Source organism: Coregonus lavaretus, assembly GCF_964263955.1.
Source record: "Coregonus lavaretus genome assembly, chromosome: 3".
NCBI classification, from domain to species: Eukaryota; Metazoa; Chordata; class Actinopteri; order Salmoniformes; family Salmonidae; genus Coregonus; species Coregonus lavaretus.
In genome coordinates, this window is record NC_139990.1 from 6,486,633 (window position 1) to 6,507,951 (window position 21,319).

The 21,319-nt window shown below is 44.4% G+C and overlaps 1 protein-coding gene across 8 annotated transcripts in view; it reads left to right on the plus strand.

Moving 5' to 3' along the window:
• Nucleotides 1-21,319, plus strand: part of LOC311119299 (nuclear transcription factor Y subunit gamma-like) — a 50,640-nt gene that overhangs the window by 20,786 nt on the left and 8,535 nt on the right. For 6 of the 8 annotated variants that reach the window (XM_084157726.1, XM_084157730.1, XM_084157731.1 and 3 more), the window contains exons 2-6: nucleotides 2,714-2,817; nucleotides 2,941-3,012; nucleotides 5,780-5,893; nucleotides 16,242-16,337; nucleotides 17,736-17,897. In XM_084157726.1, the coding sequence (XP_084013852.1) occupies nucleotides 2,714-2,817; nucleotides 2,941-3,012; nucleotides 5,780-5,893; nucleotides 16,242-16,337; nucleotides 17,736-17,897 (548 nt within the window). The remainder of the gene's footprint in view (nucleotides 1-2,713; nucleotides 2,818-2,940; nucleotides 3,013-5,779; nucleotides 5,894-16,241; nucleotides 16,338-17,735; nucleotides 17,898-21,319) is intronic. The other 2 variants (XM_084157727.1, XM_084157733.1) reach the window with 1 other exon arrangement.

Below are 21,319 nucleotides of genomic sequence, written 5' to 3' on the forward strand. Positions count from 1 at the left end.
CATATCAAAGACCAGCACAGTGCAGCACATTACAGTACAGCACATTACATCATGTCACAGTGCTATGTGGACATAGGGTCCAAGTAGAGAGACACACCAGTGCAGCCAAGTGTAACCCGTCAACATCACCAGCGGTGTAGTGGAGAGAGAACACAGTTTACGTACCTTTAAGTTTGCGCGAGCACCTATCGTAGAAAAATAAAATTCAAAATGACTCACTGAACGGCGATCAGTGTAGCCATCTATTTTGTTCTTGACCTCTACATCACACTGAACACCACAGCCTGACGCTCCTAATGGACATGTGTTGGTCACTGCCTCTTCAAGGACATCAGTCCCCATTTGGAGAGGCTCACTCGTAGGTGAGCTTGACCATTTATACTATTCAATCAGGTTTATGTTTAGCTAGGACTGCAGAAGGAGAGACACTGTTTTATTGCCTACAGTGCTTATATGCATAGTGTCTATTGAAGTGAGAACTGGTCTGTGGCGGGCGTTGTGGGTATATTGAAGGTCGTAGGGTCACACAGTATCACATGCTCTATCCGAGCGCAAAGCCCCGCTCCGGAGGTATTTAGTTCAGTCAGCTGAGGTTTGGTGTGTGTGTGTGTGTGTGTGTGTGTATGAGCGGAGACAGCTGTGGTGGTTAGGTCCTACTTATTTATTTATTTATTAATTAATTAATCTCTTTTCATTAATTGAAGTTTTTGCTCTTTTAATTCTCGCTCCCGCTCTCCATTTCCTCCCTGGGCCACCGCAGAAATCCCACTGTTGCCATGGTAATTAGCCAGATAGTCCTCTGTCATGGTGTTAAGTGAATCGTCTAATTATAATTTCTTATCTGGCTACCAGTTGGAGAGATTACACACACACACACACGGATGTCCTCTCCTGCTGCATCCATCACAAGATCAATTCCTGACGCCGTTCTTAATACGCTGGGCTGCCTTGGAGCTGTAAAAAGTAGACCAATAAAACAGTGTTCCTGGAAGGAGGCGTGTCATTATACTGTTCTTTATTGTTTGCTTTGTCATTCTCCCACTCAGACCAGAACAGGTAAAATAAACAAGACACAATGGCATTCAGTTCATCATTGTAGGCTTAGCCTGACTCCACCATAAGACTACAAATCCCATCATCGTTACCTTCATCTGTGCCCTCAGGAATGGTGGGATTGTTTTGTAGGCTAAGGGGAAGCTGGTTAGTGATTTGCGACAGGACTTCAATCAACCTTGAAATGAAACTGGACACTGGGCAGTCCAACTCATCACCCGCCATTACATCTGGTCTGATTGATTTATCGACCCCTCCACCCCCCCCAACTCCATTCTGATTGATTTACTTTCTATTTGAAAATAACAGAAAGAATGCTCATGGTTCAGAACTGATTTATTGTCATACTGTCTGTGTTTAGAACTACTGGAGGACATGAGCTCAGCTGTGGCCAATGGCTGAGCGTTAGGACTAAGCTGTGGCCAATGGCTGAGCGTTAGGACTAAGCTGTGGCCAATGGCTGAGAGGCAGGACTAGAGCGTCTTTGTGTGGTCATGCTTTTATGCCTCTCTCTCTCTCTCTTACCATCATCATCATGTTTGACCCACATAGCTGGTTTGCATAGCCGTCTGACTGCTACGGCCCTCCCTCCCTCCCTGCCTGTCTCTTACCTCCCCCTGTTCCAGCCTCTGGCACTTTGTCTCAGCGTTGGGTTAATGCTGCTCCGCTGTACACACCACTGACTGGACACACACACCACACCCAGCTATTATAGTGTTTCCCTTTCCTCTTGCCGCCTGCCCATTCTTCCTAGGAAAGAAGAGAGGGAGAGGTGAGGTTGCACTGTAGACTGGCTCGGACAGGCAGGCTAATATTCACAGCAGAATTCCTGGCATGCCATAGTAACCTGGCATGTTCCCTTTCTGGGAGCCAGACTCTGGCCTCACGTTACAGAGGTATGTGGATTTGGAGGTGTGTGTGTTTTGGTGCTTGAGTGCGGTGGTGAGTTGTTACTCTCTAGGGAGTGGAATACTCTGAGCTAGGCTTGGGGCGGTATACCGGGGTATTTTGAATTAGCTACGGTATGATTTTTGTCGAAAGCAAATGTGTGGGCTTCCTAAAGCTTATAAATATAAGTTAACTATCTAAGATGTGCCAAATACATTATGTTCAGCTATGCATGTGGTTTGCTAACTTGCTAGCTAAGTAGCTAGATGGCAGGATCAAGATCCCTGCTGCCTAAAAAATGGGGCACTCAGGCCTGTCCTCAGACTTGGGGTCACAAATACACCACACAATGACATGACAGACTAGAGTCTCCAGTTTGATGTAGCTGTAGGCTACTAATGTGGTTGCTCCATGCAGCGAGTTGTCATTAGGCATGTCAAGGATTGATGGGCGGCAACAGAAATAGAAACGGCCAGGGCTATATTTAAAATTCAATGTATTCTAATTGTAGGTTCTCCTATGGAGTTCCTAGAGCTCTGGCCAGTGGGGCCTTTGGCTGCCAATGTCGGTCAGTTCTGGTGTACTGTTATGGTAGATTGATTCACTCATCCACCTTTCATCACTCGCTGCTCAAGATCATAGTTCATTCATACAGTAGATCATAGTTTATTCATACAGTAGATCATAGTATATTTTTTAAAATCTCTCTCTTCCTCTCTCTCTGTCTCTTCCACTCTCCTCCCTCCTTCTCTCTCCCTCCTTCCCCCTGCAGTGAGCATGTCTGCAGATTCGTTTGGCGCCGGGGGCAGCGATGCCCAGCAGAGCCTACAGTCCTTCTGGCCCCGCGTCATGGAAGAGATCAGGAACCTCACGGTGGTACGTCACGCCCTCCCTCCCTCCGTCACGCACACACACACACCCCTCATTGTGGTACACATACGCACCTAACAAGTGGTCTTCCACATGACCTGCCTCTAACACCCCTTGGCTCTGTTTCAGAAGGATTTCCGCGTGCAGGAGTTGCCTCTCGCCCGAATCAAGAAAATCATGAAGCTGGATGAAGATGTGAAGGTAGGAGGCGGGGCTTACACAGCACAGGTCACCGCCCTCTGGGATCACTCTATGAAGTTTTCATCAACACCCTATTCAGATTACAAAACATGGCGATGTGTAGCTGAGGTGTGGCTCCACAGCTGGCTGAAATGAACAGGGTATTCACAGGACCCACTAGCTCATTTAGTAGAAAATGCTTCGAGGAGGCATGTTATTTGCAATCGTACCTCATCCTATGTTAAGTGAGTCCCACATCACATGTTATGCTATATGTTATAGTCCTTGTATATCCACTTCATTAGGTCATCCTATGGTCACTTTCCAATAGATCAGCTATTCAGCTTATCACTCAGCAGGGCTATTCCTGCTCATGGGGAGGACACTGAGGGTGGAGTGTGTCACTGTCAGGATGCTAGTATGTGTGTGACGCCGCGGTGTGTTTGTGTGTGTCCAGGCAGGGCTCCTCCTGAGATAGCGGCGTGTCCCGAGATAGCGGCGTGTCCAGAGATAGCGGCGTGTCCCGAGATAGATAAGCAGTAGCAGCTTAAGTAGGTGGAGGAAGGAGCTGAACTTAAAGCTGCAGTTACACGACGCAACTTGCACGCAATTTTAGTTGCTTGCAACTGAGTTGCTTCGTGAAACACCCCTCTGGAACTTATCTGCAACTTGGTTGCACCCAGTTGAAACTTTGTGGAACTAGTTGCAAGCAACAGCCAATCAAAACAGACACTTTTGTCACATGATCCACTCGGCGGGTCTGACTTAGAATATGTGGCCAACTACAAATACCTAGGTGTCTGGTTAGACCGTAAACTCTCCTTCCAGACTCACATTAAGCATCTCCAATCCAAAGGTAAATCTAGAATCTGCTTCCTATTTCGCAACAAAGCCTCCTTCACTCATGCTGCCAAACATCCCCTCGTAAAACTGACTATCCTACCGATCCTTGACTTCGGCGATGTCATTTACAAAATAGTCTCCAACACTCTACTCAGCAAATTGGATGTGGTCTATCACAGTGTTATCCGTTTTGTCACCAAAGCCCCATACACTACCCACCATTGTGACCTGTACGTTCTCGTTGGCTGGCCCTCACTACATATTCGTCGCCAAACCCACTGGCTCCAGGTCATCTATAAATCACTGCTAGGCAAATCCCCGCCTTATCTTAGCTCATTGGTCACCATAGCAACACCCACCCGTAGTATGCGCTCCAGCAGGTATATCTCCCTGGTCATCCCCAAAGCCAACACCTCCTTTGGCCGCCATTCCTTCCAGTTCTCTTCTGCCAATGACTGGAACGAACTGCAAAAATCTCTGAAGCTGGAGACTCTTATCTCCCTCACTAACTTTAAGCATCAGTTGTCAGAGCAGCTTACCGATCACTGCACCTGTACACATCCCATCTGTAATTAGCCCACCCAACTACCTCATCCCCATATTGTTATTTTGCTCATTTGCACCCCAGTATCTCTATTTGCACATCATCTTATGCACATTTATCACTCCAGTGTTAATACTAAATTGTAATTATTTTGCACTATGGCCTATTTATTGCCTTACCTCCATAACTTACTACATTTGCACACACTGTATATAGATTTTCTATTGTGTTTTTGACTGTACGTTTTGTTTATCCCATGTGTAACTCTGTGTTGTTGTTTTTATCACACTGCTTTGCTTTATCTTGGCCAGGTCGCAGTTGTAAATGAGAACTTGTTCTCAACTGGCTTACCTGGTTAAATAAAGGTGAAATAAAATACAAATAAAAAAGGTTTGGAATTCCGACCCAGTTGTCATGTCAACAGAGCTGTCAGTGCTTCACAGCACAACCTGCAATCAGGGTTGACAGAGCAGAGACTAAAACGGCAGGAGATATATACAAATTATAGTACATGGTTTAGTAGTCAATAAATGTAATTTCGAAGTGAACCCAAACTTCTGCCTGACCAGTTTCAACTGAAATGGTCCACCATTTGATATTGCGGTGTGAGGGGTTGAGAGGGCCTGCCTCGCAGTGGACTCTTTCCTGACTACTGCCGAGGTGTGGTGGTCTTTCTGGCGCTTATAGCTGGTGGGTGCTACACTTCAGTAGTGGACTATCCAGCCTACCTACAGAGGAAGAGGAGACAACGAACGAGGTGCCTGATGAAGAGCTCTGAGTCTGGGCCTGTCTAAGTAACTGGTGCTGCTCCTTCTCTGTGCCATCAAAGCTCCCTCCACTTAAGCTACTGCCCAGCCTTTCTGAACTGCCTGTCTGAACAACACCTTATCATCTGAATCTGTGGAAGACCATCGCCCAAGACCTGCCAGATCTCTACATTTCTTTGATATATTTTTTTACAGCGTCTTTGAGATTCTCTTTGTAATGAAAAGAGCTATAAAAAAATACATCTATTATAGTTCGTTGCTAGCTTGTTTAGCTCGTAGGTAGCTAGCTGTGTTGGCGTTTGCAATGTCATTTTGGCTAACTAGCTAAATTGTACAGGCTACATTTCTTCTATATCCTTGCTGTTACAATAACCAAATGGTTGGATAAACAAATAATTTGTGAAATCACAATGTAATGCAGCAGATGACATGTGGTGAGTTTAGAATTCTCAAAAAAGCTAATGTCACTCAGTGGAAAGGTTTTCAAAAGGTTAGGTTAGGTCTCTCCCTTTGGTAGCAAAGGCTACAGTCGGCCTATCTATACGACCCTATCTAGCTGTGTACGTTTGTGTGTTCTGTGTGTGTGTTCCCTGTTTTCCCCTAGTTCTAACATGTCATCGCTGTGTCTCCATAGATGATCAGTGCGGAGGCTCCGGTGCTGTTTGCCAAGGCAGCTCAGATCTTCATCACAGAGCTCACGCTGAGGGCCTGGATCCACACTGAAGACAACAAGAGACGCACCCTACAGGTCAGTCACACCCTCCCTAGTGTGTAAAGAGGTCACACGCGCACTCTCCCTAATGTGTAAAGAGGTCACGCGTACACACGCTCACGCAGATGCACATGCAGTCTGCTGAAACAATTTTACATTTAACGACAACACATACACACATATGCAGTTGTACTGGTCTCAGTGTTTGTGTAGAGGCCCCACACCGCCATCCACTGAGGACCGGCTCTGTTAAATTCCTTCCTCTCTCTGTCCACTCTGAAAGCAAAGCTTGGCTCCCGTGACCCACTTTCACTCCCAATGTCATTTTGCTCTCTTATCCCAGAGCCAGGAGAATTACATTGATCCTGAAGTGACGCTAGAGAATGGGGAAGACAAAGTGAAAGAGAGAGAGAGAGAGAGAGTGTGTGTGTGTGAGAGAAGACAACGGGAGAGCAAGAGTGAGAAAAGCGAGTGAGATAAGCAAGAGAGGAAGGGAGAGCGAGAAAAGATGGAGGAGAGAGGAGAGAGAGAGAGAGAGAGAGAGAGAGGAGAGAGAGAGAGAGAGAGAGAGAGAGAGAGGAGAGAGAGAGAGAGAGAGAGAGAGAGAGAGAGAGAGAGAGAGAGAGAGAGAAGAGAGAGAGAGAGAGAGAGAGAGAGAGAGAGAGAGAGAGAGAGAGAGAGAGAGAGAGAGAGAGAGAGAGAGAGAGAGGAGAGAGAGAGAGAGAGAGAGAGAGAGAGAGAGAGAGAAAGAGAGAGAGAGAGAGAGAGAGAGAGGAGAGAGAGAGAGAGAGAGAGAGAGAAAGATGGAGTAGAGAGAGAGAGAGAAAGATGGAGTAGCGAGAGAGAGAGAAAAGATGGAGTAGAGAGAGAGAGAGAGAAAAAAGATGGAGTAGAGAGAGAGGAGAAAGATGGAGTAGAGAGAGAGAGAGAGAGAAAAGATGGAGTAGAGAGAGAGAGAGAGAAAAGATGGGTAGGAGAGAGAGAGAGAGAGAGAAAAAGATGGAGTAGAGAGAGAGAGAGAGAGAGAGAAAGAGGGAGAGAGAGAGAGAGAAAAGATGGAGTAGAGAGAGAGAGAGAAAAGATGGAGTAGGGAGAGAGAGAGAGAGGAGAGAGAGAGAGAGAGAGAAAAGATGAGTAGAGAGAGAGAGAGAAGAGAGAGAAGGAGGAGAAAGAACAGAGAGAGAAAGAGAGAGAGAGAGAACAGACAAGATGGAGTAGAGAGGAGAGAGAGACAGAAAAGATGGAGTAGAGAGGGAGAGAGAGAAAAGAGAGCGAGAGAAAATATGGAGTAGAGAGAGAGAGAGAAAAGAGAGAGAGCGAGAGAAAAGAGAGGAGCGAGAGAGAGAAAAGATGGAGTAAAGAGAGAGAGAGAGAGAAAAGAGCGCGTTGATCAGAGGGGTTTGGAAAGCCAGGGCTAGTCACACCTGTGTGTTAGAGGGTAGACCAGCCAGTCAGCCACACACTGAAACATTAAAGCAGAGTGCCCCAGTTGTCTCTCTTCTTCATCCATGCACATACAGTGCCTTCAGAAAGTATTCACACCCCTTGACTTTTTCCACATTTTGTTGTTACGAAGTGGGATTAAAATTGATTGAATTTTTTGTCAACGATATACACAAAATACTCTTAATGTCAAAGTGGAAGAACAATTCTAACATTTGTAAAAAATTAAAAATACTATTTTTAAACCCCATGAGTCAATACATGTTAGAATCACAGCGATTACAGCTGTGAGTCTTTCTGGGTAAGTCTCTAAGAGCTTTGCACACCTACATTGGACAATATTTGCACATTCTTTTTAAAATTCTTCAAGCTGTGTCAAGTTGGTTGTTGATCATTGCTAGACAGCCATTTTCAAGTCTTGCCATAGATATTCGAGCCAATTTAAGTCAAAACTGTAACTAGGCCACTCAGAAACATTCAATGTCGTCTTGGTAAGTAACTCCAGTGTATATTTGGCCTTGTGTTTTAGGTTATTGTCCTGCTGAAAGGTGAATTGGTCTCCCAGTGTCTGTTAGAAAGCAGACTGAACCAGGTTTTCCTTTAGGACATTGTCTGTGCTTAGCTCTATTACGTTTATTTTTATCCTAAAAAACTCCCTAGTCCTTAACGATTACAAGCCTACCCATAACATGATGCAGCCACCACCATGCTTGAAAATATGAAGAGTGGTACTCAGTGATGTGTTTTGTTGGATTTGCCCCCAAACATTGCATGCACTCACTAAACTGTAAGTCGCTCTGGATAAGAGGGGTATAGGTAGCATAAACATAACCACATGTAACATATGGATTTGCATTAGTATATGCATCAAAAGTATTGTTACAGATATGCATGCAAGGTTGCTAGCAGACTAGCCTGCTAACGTTATGTTAGCACAGCGCATGAGTCAGCCAGTTGCTATCAACACCTAGCTTACAGCTGCATTAAAGTAAACCATCTAACCAGTTATCAAATAATGTTAACTGCATATACTGGTATCTTAGCCATCTAGCTAAAATTAGCTGGCTAAGCTAGCTAGCAGGCTAAAATAACTAAGTAACCTAGCCAACCACCACCGTCAACATAGCTAAGTAGTAAGCCAGAGAACAACTAGTCTAGCACAGGCAGGAACCCACAGAACACACACAAAAAAAGCCAGCAGTTATAAAGTAGAGAGAGCGGAGACTTACCGATTTGACGGCTGGGTCATTCTCACGGAACATTTGAGCCAGAGAACAACTAGTCTAGCACAGGCAGGAACCCACAGAACACACACAAAAAAATCCAGCAGTTATAAAGTAAAGAGAGCGGAGACTTACCGATTTGACGGCTGGGTCATTCTCACGGAACATTTGACCAAACAATTCTCAAGTGTTCTTTTTCATGAAATTTCCTTTTGGTTCACTGAGATTAGGAAATGTACTTATTTATTTTATAATTATTCTTTTTTTTTTTTTTTTATCAGATAAGATGCATTTTACCACAATTTCCACAACTACCAGCGCAAAAAAAGTAATTACTGCAACTGTTTATCCAAGGTCTTTACAGGTAATATTGGTTTATTAAGATGTGGATATTTGTGGTTGGAAGGTATTTTAGATGTATTTCTGGATTGAATGGGATCCTATGGGCAAACAGTATAACACAATATGCCTATAAAGTATTTAAATACGTGACGTATGGACCAAAAACTGTCTTGGGATATCAAACAACCGTATAGGTAAGTGTAAAAACAGGTACACATGTCAAAATGGAGTATATCCTCCTTTGAGTCGTGGGGTTGCTCTTTGCTAAAACATAAACTGCCGATTGTGGCTTAAAGTAAGTTAAATGGGATTTATACACCCCATATTTCTTGACAAACCCTACTTAATCAATTAACTGTTGTTTTACAAAAAATCTATACAATAGGTTTAAGAAGTGGTCCTAGTAAATAAAGTTACCAGAACAGCACACCCATTGACTATATACATTAGAATGAGCTTATTATCACTACCGAAATAAGGTTCTCATTACCGAAACTGACCTACAAATGACGTGGTAATGAGAAATGTGTGTTTCGTAATGGGAGGCCTTTAGCTCAATCTGCAAATAATAGGAGACAGCCATTATGAGTCAGTAAACAATTGACCACATCACTAAAGCCCATTCATGCTTCCATGTTGGTTAGGTAATGGTTCTCTTACTTTTCCCCAATTTGAGCTTTTTAGTCGTTTCGTTAACGAGAAGGCCAAGTTGGGTAAAGGGGGTGTTTTGATGATAATAACCTGATTCTGAAGGCAGATAAGTGAATAAATTAACTTAACTAAAACTTTATTTAAAAACTGATTGGAGTGTTACGGTAATGAGACCACACACACACACAGTTTTTACGTAATAAATATTCTAGTTTAATGTTAACTTCAACTAGTATATAATTTTTATGATTTATGGACAAATTACAGCAACATATTTTGTTTTATTCATATAAGTTAGGTTTTTCTAAAGTAAAATTGTCTAAAATTACCAGAGTTGAAATCCGGACACATTTCAGTAATGAGAATTTGGGGTGGAAATGTAAAAAATGTGGGCAAAATGTTGACATCTATTTAAAATAACACTTTTTAACACTAAAATAAAACATCTTAGTCTTCAGAATGCAGGTGCATCATGGTTTTGTAACACGTTTAAAAATGGTTTCATGAGAATCACCCAGGTGAGTTGGCTAACAAAGAAGAACCAAGGAGAGAGGTGCTTCAGAGGGAGAGGCCGTTTCACCAGCCGAGGGAGAGTCTGCTAATCCTATAGTGAGGTAAATCCAAAGTAGATAGATTCCAGAGGCAATAATCCAGAGGCGGTATTGGTCACAGGAGACGAGGAGAAGAGTCAACAATAAGACGGCGATCGTAGGAAGGCTCCAGGCAGATTGAAATTATCACAACATTACAGTCAGTCAGCTACTGTAGCTCGCTAGTACTAAGCCAAGGTTGAAAAACTCTGGTAGCCTACTTTGGAGATCATACGGCCCCCACATGTGGGGAATCTGATTGGTTGTTTACTTCACACCTCCTCGTGTTTGGTGGATTGTAGCTCACCACGGACAACACTCGGTCTGCATGGCTAGTGGCTATCGTTAGCCAGCTCGAGCTAGCTAACGCAGAGTAGATAATCCATATGATGTTGAGAAATAGTGCATTGTGGGTAGTTTAGAAGATATCCCCAGACAGAAGTTAATAAATATGTAAATAAACCAAAGCATACAGTGGGGGAAAAAAAGTATTTAGTCAGCCACCAATTGTGCAAGTTCTCCCACTTAAAAAGATGAGAGAGGCCTGTAATTTTCATCATAGGTACACGTCAACTATGACAGACAAAATGAGAAAAAAAATCCAGAAAATCACATTGTAGGATTTTTTATGAATTTATTTGCAAATTATGGTGGAAAATAAGTATTTGGTCAATAACAAAAGTTTCTCAATACTTTGTTATATACCCTTTGTTGGCAGTGACACAGGTCAAACGTTTTCTGTAAGTCTTCACAAGGTTTTCACACACTGTTGCTGGTATTTTGGCCCATTCCACCATGCAGATCTCCTCTAGAGCAGTGATGTTTTGGGGCTGTCGCTGGGCAACACGGACTTTCAACTCCCTCCAAAGATTTTCTATGGGGTTGAGATCTGGAGACTGGCTAGGCCACTCCAGGACCTTGAAATGCTTCTTACGAAGCCACTCCTTCGTTGCCCGGGCGGTGTGTTTGGGATCATTGTCATGCTGAAAGACCCAGCCACGTTTAATCTTCAATGCCCTTGCTGATGGAAGGAGGTTTTCACTCAAAATCTCACGATACATGGCCCCATTCATTCTTTCCTTTACACGGATCAGTCGTCCTGGTCCCTTTGCAGAAAAACAGCCCCAAAGCATGATGTTTCCACCCCCATGCTTCACAGTAGGTATGGTGTTCTTTGGATGCAACTCAGCATTCTTTGTCCTCCAAACACGACGAGTTGAGTTTTTACCAAAAAGTTCGATGTTGGTTTCATCTGACCATATGACATTCTCTCAATCCTCTTCTGGATCATCCAAATGCACTATAGCAAACTTCAGACGGGCCTGGACATGTACTGGCTTAAGCAGGGGGACACGTCTGGAACTGCAGGATTTGAGTCCCTGGCGGCGTAGTGTGTTATTGATGGTAGGCTTTGTTACTTTGGTCCCAGCTCTCTGCAGGTCATTCACTAGGTCCCCCCGTGTGGTTCTGGGATTTTTGCTCACCGTTCTTGTGATCATTTTGACCCCACGGGGTGAGATCTTGCGTGGAGCCCCAGATCGAGGGAGATTATCAGTGGTCTTGTATGTCTTCCGTTTCCTAATAATTGCGCCCACAGTTGATTTCTTCAAACCAAGCTGCCTACCTATTGCAGATTCAGTCTTCCCAGCCTGGTGCAGGTCTACAATTTTGTTTCTGGTGTCCTTTGACAGCTCTTTGGTCTTGGCCATAGTGGAGTTTGGAGTGTGACTGTTTTGAGGTTGTGGACAGGTGTCTTTTATACTGATAACAAGTTCAAACAGGTGCCATTAATACAGGTAACGAGTGGAGGACAGAGGAGCCTCTTAAAGAAGAAGTTACAGGTCTGTGAGAGCCAGAAATCTTGCTTGTTTGTAGGTGACCAAATACTTATTTTCCACCATAATTTGCAAATAAATTCATTAAAAATCCTACAATGTGATTTTCTGGATTTCTTTTTCTCAATTTGTCTGTCATAGTTGACGTGTACCTATGATGAAAATGACAGGCCTCTCTCATCTTTTTAAGTGGGAGAACTTGCACAATTGGTGGCTGACTAAATACTTTTTTCCCCCACTGTAAGTATGTTTGTAGTTACAGTGGGGAAAAAAAGTATTTAGTCAGCCACCAATTGTGCAAGTTCTCCCACTTAAAAAGATGAGAGAGGCCTGTAATTTTCATCATAGGTACACGTCAACTATGACAGACAAATTGAGAAAAAAAATCCAGAAAATCACATTGTAGGATTTTTAATGAATTTATTTGCAAATTATGGTGGAAAATAAGTATTTGGTCACCTACAAACAAGCAAGATTTCTGGCTCTCACAGACCTGTAACTTCTTCTTTAAGAGGCTCCTCTGTCCTCCACTCGTTACCTGTATTAATGGCACCTGTTTGAACTTGTTATCAGTATAAAATACACCTGTCCACAACCTCAAACAGTCACACTCCAAACTCCACTATGGCCAAGACCAAAGAGCTGTCAAAGGACACCAGAAACAAAATTGTAGACCTGCACCAGGCTGGGAAGACTGAATCTGCAATAGGTAAGCAGCTTGGTTTGAAGAAATCAACTGTGGGAGCAATTATTAGGAAATGGAAGACATACAAGACCACTGATAATCTCCCTCGATCTGGGGCTCCACGCAAGATCTCACCCCGTGGGGTCAAAATGATCACAAGAATGGTGAGCAAAAATCCCAGAACCACACAGGGGGACCTAGTGAATGACCTGCAGAGAGCTGGGACCAAAGTAACAAAGCCTACCATCAGTAACACACTACGCCGCCAGGGACTCAAATCCTGCAGTGCAAGACGTGTCCCCCTGCTTAAGCCAGTACATGTCCAGGCCCGTCTGAAGTTTGCTAGAGTGCATTTGGATGATCCAGAAGAGGATTGGGAGAATGTCAGATGAAACCAAAATATAACTTTTTGGTAAAAACTCAACTCGTCGTGTTTGGAGGACAAAGAATGCTGAGTTGCATCCAAAGAACACCATACCTACTGTGAAGCATGGGGGTGGAAACATCATGCTTTGGGGCTGTTTTTCTGCAAAGGGACCAGGACGACTGATCCGTGTAAAGGAAAGAATGAATGGGGCCATGTATCGTGAGATTTTGAGTGAAAACCTCCTTCCATCAGCAAGGGCATTGAAGATGAAACGTGGCTGGGTCTTTCAGCATGACAATGATCCCAAACACACCGCCCGGGCAACGAAGGAGTGGCTTCGTAAGAAGCATTTCAAGGTCCTGTAGTGGCCTAGCCAGTCTCCAGATCTCAACCCCATAGAAAATCTTTGGAGGGAGTTGAAAGTCTGTGTTGCCCAGCGACAGCCCCAAAACATCACTGCTCTAGAGGAGATCTGCATGGAGGAATGGGCCAAAATACCAGCAACAGTGTGTGAAAACCTTGTGAAGACTTACAGAAAACGTTTGACCTGTGTCATTGCCAACAAAGGGTATATAACAAAGTATTGAGAAACGTTTGTTATTGACCAAATACTTATTTCCCACCATAATTTGCAAATAAATTCATTAAAAATCCTACAATGTGATTTTCTGGGGGAAAAAATCTCATTTTGTCTGTCATAGTTGACGTGTACCTATGATGAAAATTACAGGCCTCTCTAATCTTTTTAAGTGGGAGAACTTGCACAATTGGTGGCTGACTAAATATTTTTTTGCCCCACTGTATAAGTAACCATATCGTGACTACAACTAAGTTACTAAGTCTTTGACCACACTGTGTTGTTACTTATGTGAGTAAAAACAAATGCTTCCTACCCTTTAACAACCTCGAAATAGAATGCCAATTTGGTTTCAAGATCCTCACGTTAATTGCATTTTTACACCACAGGTGGTGTTACATGTGTTTTATTAATAAGACAGCTCTGCTTGCAATCACACTAATTTTATCTCTCCATTTCACACACACACACCGGCTCTCGTCGGTGCTAGGGTTCCATTGTGCCAGTGGCACGCCGATCAGGGTCGCCATGGCGACGCTCATCAATATATCAACTGTGGATGTGATCCGATGTTACCCGATATATTAATCTCACAGCGCTATAAATACACAGATGTAGGGGGCCTCAATGTGGGGACTTAGATGCCAATATCCTGTGGAAAATGACACACGCGCTAGAGGAGTGGGCCTCGGGAGGACAGTGATGCTAAGAATACATCACACAACTCCCGATGTCCTTAATCTGGTGCTGCTCATAGTGGTCCTATGGCTCTATGGTTAATTCTGCTGTTTTTACATGGTACAGTGGTGGAAAAAAGTATTTAGTCAGCCACCAATTGTGCATGTTCTCCCACTTAAAAAGATGAGAGAGGCCTGTAATTTTCATCATAGGTACACGTCAACTATGACAGACAAAATCAGAAAACAAATTCCAGAAAATCACATTGTAGGATTCTTTATGAATTTATTTGCAAATTATGGTGGAAAATAAGTATTTGGTCAATAACAAAAGTTTCTCAATACTTTGTTATATACCCTTTGTTGGCAGTGACACAGGTCAAACGTTTTCTGTAAGTCTTCACAAGGTTTTCCCACACTGTTGCTGGTATTTTGGCCCATTCCTCCATGCAGATCTCCTCTAGAGCAGTGATGTTTTGGGGCTGTCGCTGGGAAAAATGGACTTTCAACTCCCTCCAAAGATTTTCTATGGGGTTGAGATCTGGAGACTGGCTAGGCCACTACAGGACCTTGAAATGCTTCTTACGAAGCCACTCCTTCGTTGCCCGGGCGGTGTGTTTGGGATCATTGTCATGCTGAAAGACCCAGCCACGTTTCATCTTCAATGCCCTTGCTGATGGAACGAGGTTTTCACTCAAAATCTCACGATACATGGCCCCATTCATTCTTTCCTTTACACAGATCAGTCGTCCTGGTCCCTTTACAGAAAAACAGCCCCAAAGCATGATGTTTCCACCCCCATGCTTCACAGTAGGTATGGTGTTCTTTGGATGCAACTCAGCATTCTTTGTCCTCCAAACACGACGAGTTGAGTTTTTACCAAAAAGTTCGATTTTGGTTTCATCTGACCATATGACATTCTCCCAATCCTCTTCTGGATCATCCAAATGCACTCTAGCAAACTTCAGACGGGCCTGGACATGTACTGGCTTAAGCAGGGGGACACGTCTGGCACTGCAGGATTTGAGTCCCTGGCGGCGTAGTGTGTTACTGATGGTAGGCTTTGTTACTTTGGTCCCAGCTCTCTGCAGGTCATTCACTAGGTCCCCCCGTGTGGTTCTGGGATTTTTGCTCACCGTTTTTGTAATCATTTTGACCCCACGGGGTGAGATCTTGCGTGGAGCCCAAGATCGAGGGAGATTATCAGTGGTCTTGTATGTCTTCCATTTCCTAATAATTGCTCCCACAGTTGATTTCTTCAAACCAAGCTGCTTACCTATTGCAGATTCAGTCTTCCCAGCCTGGTGCAGGTCTACAATTTTGTTTCTGGTGTCCTTTGACAGCTCTTTGGTCTTGGCCATAGTGGAGTTTGGAGTGTGACTGTTTGAGGTTGTGGACAGGTGTCTTTTATACTGATAACAAGTTCAAACAGGTGCCATTAATACAGGTAACGAGTGGAGGACAGAGGAGCCTCTTAAAGAAGAAGTTACAGGTCTGTGAGAGCCAGAAATCTTGCTTGTTTGTAGGTGACCAAATACTTATTTTCCACCATAATTTGCAAATAAATTCATTAAAAATCCTACAATGTGATTTTCTGGAGAAAAAAAATCTCAATTTGTCTGTCATAGTTGACGTGTACCTATGATGAAAATGACAGGCCTTTCTCATCCTTTTAAGTGGGAGAACTTGCACAATTGGTGGCTGACTAAATACTTTTTTTCCCCACTGTATGTGTTGTGTGTGATTGAAGTAGGCAAAGCCTTTTATAGTTCCACTGAGAGCGACCTCCTTTTAGTATTGTTTACAAAACTGCAGAATGTTCAAGTTTGACCTAGAAGTTTTTATAAACTGTATTTTCTTCAAACGCTTCCAAAAAGGCTATATTTGGAGAGAGCAGCAGAAGTACAAAGCCGGTTTTATATTTAGCCTAGTTTTTTCACATACTGAATGAGGAGCCTAACGTTCACCCTCAACTCTTACTTCCTGTGTTACAGAGGAACGACATTGCCATGGCGATAACGAAGTTCGACCAGTTTGACTTCCTCATCGACATCGTGCCCCGGGACGAGCTCAAGCCCCCCAAACGACAGGTAGTGTGTGTGTGTGTGTGTGTGTGTGTATGGGTCTATCTGCATTTAATTTCAGGACCCAGGCAGGATGGAGTACCACTCCTGGCAGCCTGGAGGCGCTGTAAACATCCTTGACTGGAAGCTGGTGTTTGGGCAACAAGGGCTTTCAGTCGGATGTTTGCAGCGTCTGGCTGCCCCTTACTTCCTACAACCCCCAACAGTGCCACCATAGCCTCTAATCTCCAACAGAACCACCACCAGTACACCACCATAGCCTCTAATCTCCAACAGAACCACCACCAGTACACCACCATAGCCTCTAATCTCCAACAGAACCACCACCAGTACACCACCATAGCCTCTAATCTCCAACAGAACCACCAGCAGTACACCACCATAGCCTCTAATCTCCAACAGAACCACCAATACCCCATAGCTTGTAATCACTATCAACATAATCACCACCGTGTTAACTGATGCCCCCTCTACCACATTACAGTCCTGACTCAGATTGATGGTGTTTTAGGCTGGGCAGTGGCTCCTAAGCATTTAAAGTTGTGACCAACCTAAATAGACCGATTCACCAAGTCTGTGGCCAGGGGTGTAAACATCCTACACTCTCAGCTGTGACATCATCGAGCTGGGAGAGGGGTGTTTACGCTTCTGGTGACGGGGAAACTGCTAGCTCCTACACTGTTACCCTGTACTTCTGACGACGATGAGGCCTTGAGTGTACTTCTCAGAGCACAAAGAAATGTGGAAGCTTGTAGTGATGTGGCATTGCTCTAACTGGCAGGGACTTAGACCATATTATACTATACACAAAGAGCCTTCATGCTTGTTAATGGCTGACGTAATGTCCAATGTGTCACTGCATGAGCTTTCCATTCACAGTTTATGATTAAAACATTCTCAATAGTGTGCCAAGGTCTTGTTTTCATGAATGGAAACGATCCCTTTCTGTCTGTTGAAGTGTTCTTGTGTTCTGAAAAGTGTTGTTGGGTTGTGAAAATCCATTGTCTTGACGAAGACCCATAAGGCCTTGAGCCTGAGTGTTGTCCACTGGGCTCATCAAGGTCCTCCAGTGCTAATGGATCCTCCAGCTGCGTTCCAAATGGCACCCTATTCCCCATAGTGCACTACTTTTGACCAAGGCCTATAGGGCTGACCCATGGGGCCCTGATCAAAAGTAGTGCACTACATAGGGAATAGGGTGCCATTTGGGACGTATCCTCTATTCAGAATCACATTACTCATCCATCCAGGCCCTATCAGTTATTTATCTGGGCCTCTTACCTATTGTATTACACTGGCAAAATAATTAATGGATTTGTAATGGACTGATAGTTCTCTCTCTTCTCTCTCCTCTCTCTCTCTCTCTCTGTGTGTGTGTGTGTGTGTGTGTGTGTGTGTGTACAGGAGGAGGTGCGTCAGTCGGTGGCCCCAGCAGAGCCGGTCCAGTACTACTTCACCCTGGCTCAGCAGCCAGGCCAGGTCCAGGGCCAACAGCAGGCCACAGCACAACAGGCTACCACCATCCAGCCTGGACAGATCATCATCGCACAGCCACAGCAAGGACAGGTACACTTAAGAATAGACCTGCACCACAAACACATATATACACACACACCACATAGACACACACACACGTGCACTGACACAGACAGAGAGACCATGTGTGCAGACACACACACACATACACACACCACATAGACACACACATGTGCACTGACACAGAGAGAAAGACCACGTGTGCAGACACACACATATATACACACACGCACCACACTGAACACACTACGGCACAAACAACCAGTAAGCTACCAACATTCAGCCAGGCAAAGGTATAGTGTAACACACACACACACACACACACACACCATGACACAGCCTGGCAGATCACCAGCTCTCCTAACACTCTCCCAGTCAACATCCCTCTCCAACCCTGTCCACTATAAAACAGTGTTAATGGGGTAATAACAGTGGGTTTTATTGACTTTATCCTTGGCAAGCACAGCCGATCCACACTCTGGCCTCAACACTTTCCCACCAGCAGGGATGAATGAACCTACACACCCAGCTATAAAAGCAATGATACAGGGCCATTTGATCTGCCCACTTCAGTCACTCCTCTCTCCACTGGAGGTCCAGAACAACACAGTACAGTAACACTAGGGCTGCGTCTCTAATGGCACCCTATACCCTATTCAGTGCACTACTTTTGACCAGGGCCAAAAGTCCAAATCCAATTTTATTTGCCACATGCGCCAAATACAACAGGTGTAGACCTTACAGTGAAATGCTTACTTACAAGCCCTTAACCAACAATGCAGTTTTAAGAAAAAAAGTTACGTAAAAATATAAATAAAAAATAATTAAAGAGCAGCAGTAAAATAAAATAACAGTAGGGATGCTATATACAGGGGGTACCAGTACAGAGTCAATGTGCGGGGGCACCGGTTAGTCGAGGTAATATGTAAATGTTGGTAGAGTTATTATTATTATTAGTTAAAGTGACTATGCATGGATAATAAACAGAGTAGCAGCAGTGTAAAATAGGGTGTGGGGTGGGGTGGGGGGGACAGTGCAAATAGTCCGGGTAGCCATAATTAGCTGTTCAGGAGTCTTATGGCTTGGGGGTAGAAGCTGCTAAGAAGCCTTTTGGACCTAGACTTGGCACTCCGGTGCGGTAGCAGAGAGAACAGTCTATGACTAGGGTGGCTGGAATCTTTGACAATTTTTAGGGCCTTCCTCTGACACCGCCTGGTATAGAGGTGCTGGATAGCAGGAAGCTTGGCCCCAGTGATGTACTGGGCCGTACGCACTACCCTCTGTAGTGCCTTGCAGTCGGAGGCCAGGCAGTGATGCAACCAGTCAGGATGCTCTCGATGGTGCAGCTGTAGAACTTTTTGAGGATTTGAGGACCCATGCCAAATCTTTTCAGTCTCCTGAGGGGGAATAGGCTTTGTCGTGCCCTCTTCACGACTGTCTTGGTGTGTTTGGACCATGATAGTTTGTTGGTGATGTGGACACCAAGGAACTTGAAGCTCTCAACCTGTTCCACAACAGCCCCGTCGATGAGAATGGGGGCGTGCTCAGTCCTCTTTTTTTTCCTGTAGTCCACAATCATCTCCTTTGTCTTGATCACGTTGAGGGAGAGGTTGTTATGCTGGCACCACACGGCCAGGTCTCTGACCTCCTCCCTATAGGCTGTCTCATCGTTGTCGGTGATCAGGCCTACCACTGTTGTGTCGTCAGCAAACTTAATGATGGTGTTGGAGTCGTGCCTGGCCACGCAGCCATGGGTGAACAGGGAGTACAGGAGGGGACTGAGCACGCACCCCTGAGGGGCCCCTGTGTTGAGGATCAGCATGGCAGATGTGTTGTTACCTTCCCTTACCACCTGGGGGCGGCTCGTCATGAAGTCCAGGATCCAGTTGCAGAGGGAGGTGTTTTGTTCCAGGGTCCTTAGCTTAGTGATGAGCTTTGAGGGTACTATGGTGTTGAACGCTGAACTGTAGTCAATGAATAGCATTCTCATGTAGGTGTTCCTCTTGTCCAGGTGGGAAAGGGCAGTGTGGAGTGCAATAGAGATTGCATCATCTGTGGATCTGTTGGGGTGGTATGCAAATTGGAGTGGGTCTAGGGTTTCTGGGATAATGGTGTTGATGTGAGCCATGACCAGCCTTTCAAAGCACTTCATGGCTGCAGACGTGAGTGCTACAGGTTGGGAGTCATTTAGGCAGGTTACCTTAGTGTTCTTGGGCACAGGGACTATGGTGGTCTTCTTGAAACATGTTGGTATTACAGACTCAGTCAGGGAATGTTGACCTGCTTAAAAGTCTTACTCACATCGGCTACGGAGAGCGTGATCACATAGTCATCCTGAACAGCTGATGCTCTCATGCATGGAAGTGATTTAGCTCGTCTGGTAGGTTTGTGTCATTGGCAGCTCGCGGCTGTGCTTCCCTTTTGTAGTCTGTAATAGTTTGCAAGCCCTGCCACATCCGACGAGCGTCGAAGCCGGTGTAGTACGATTCAATCTTAGTCCTGTAATGACTCTTTGCCTGTTTGATGGTTCGTCGGAGGGCATAGCGGGATTTCTTATAAGCGTCTGGGTTAGAGTCCCGCTCCTTGAAAGCAGCAGCTCTACCCTTTAGCTCAGTGCGGATGTTGCCTGTAATCCATGGCTTCTGGTTGGGGTATGTACAGTTGAAGTCGGAAGTTTACATACACTTAGGTTGGAGTCATTAAAACTATTTTTTCAACCACTCCACAAATTTCTTGTTAACAAACTATATTTTTGGCAAGTCGGTTAGGACATCTACTTAGTGCATGACACAAATAATTTTTCCAACAATTGTTTACAGACAGATTATGTCACTATCAGAAACTTCTGATAGGCTAATTGACATAATTTGAGTCAATTGGAGGTCTACCTGTGGATGTATTTCAAGGCCTACCTTCAAACTCAGTGCCTCTTTGCTTGACATCATAGGAAAATCAAAAGAAATCAGCCAAGACCTCAGAAAATAATGTGTAGACCTCCACAAGTCTGGTTCATCCTTGGGAGCAATTTCCAAACGCCTGAAGGTACCACGTTCATCTGTACAAAAAATTGTATGCAAGTATAAACACCATGGGTCCACGCAGCTATCATACCGCTCAGGAAGGAGACGCGTTCTGTCTCCTAGAGATGAACGTACTTTGGTGAGAAAAGTCCAAATCAATCCCAGAACAACAGCAAAGGACCTTGTGAAGATGCTGGAGGAAACAGGTACAAAAGTATCTATATCCACAGTAAAAACGAGTCCTATATCGACACAACCTGAAAGGCCGCTCAGCAAGGAAGAAGCAACTGCTCCAAAACCGCCATAAAAAAGCCAGACTATGGTTTGCAACTGCACATGGGGACAAAGATCGTACTTTTTGGAGAATTGTCCTTAGGTCTGATGAAACAAAAATAGAACTGTTTGGCCATAATGACCATCGTTATGTTTGGA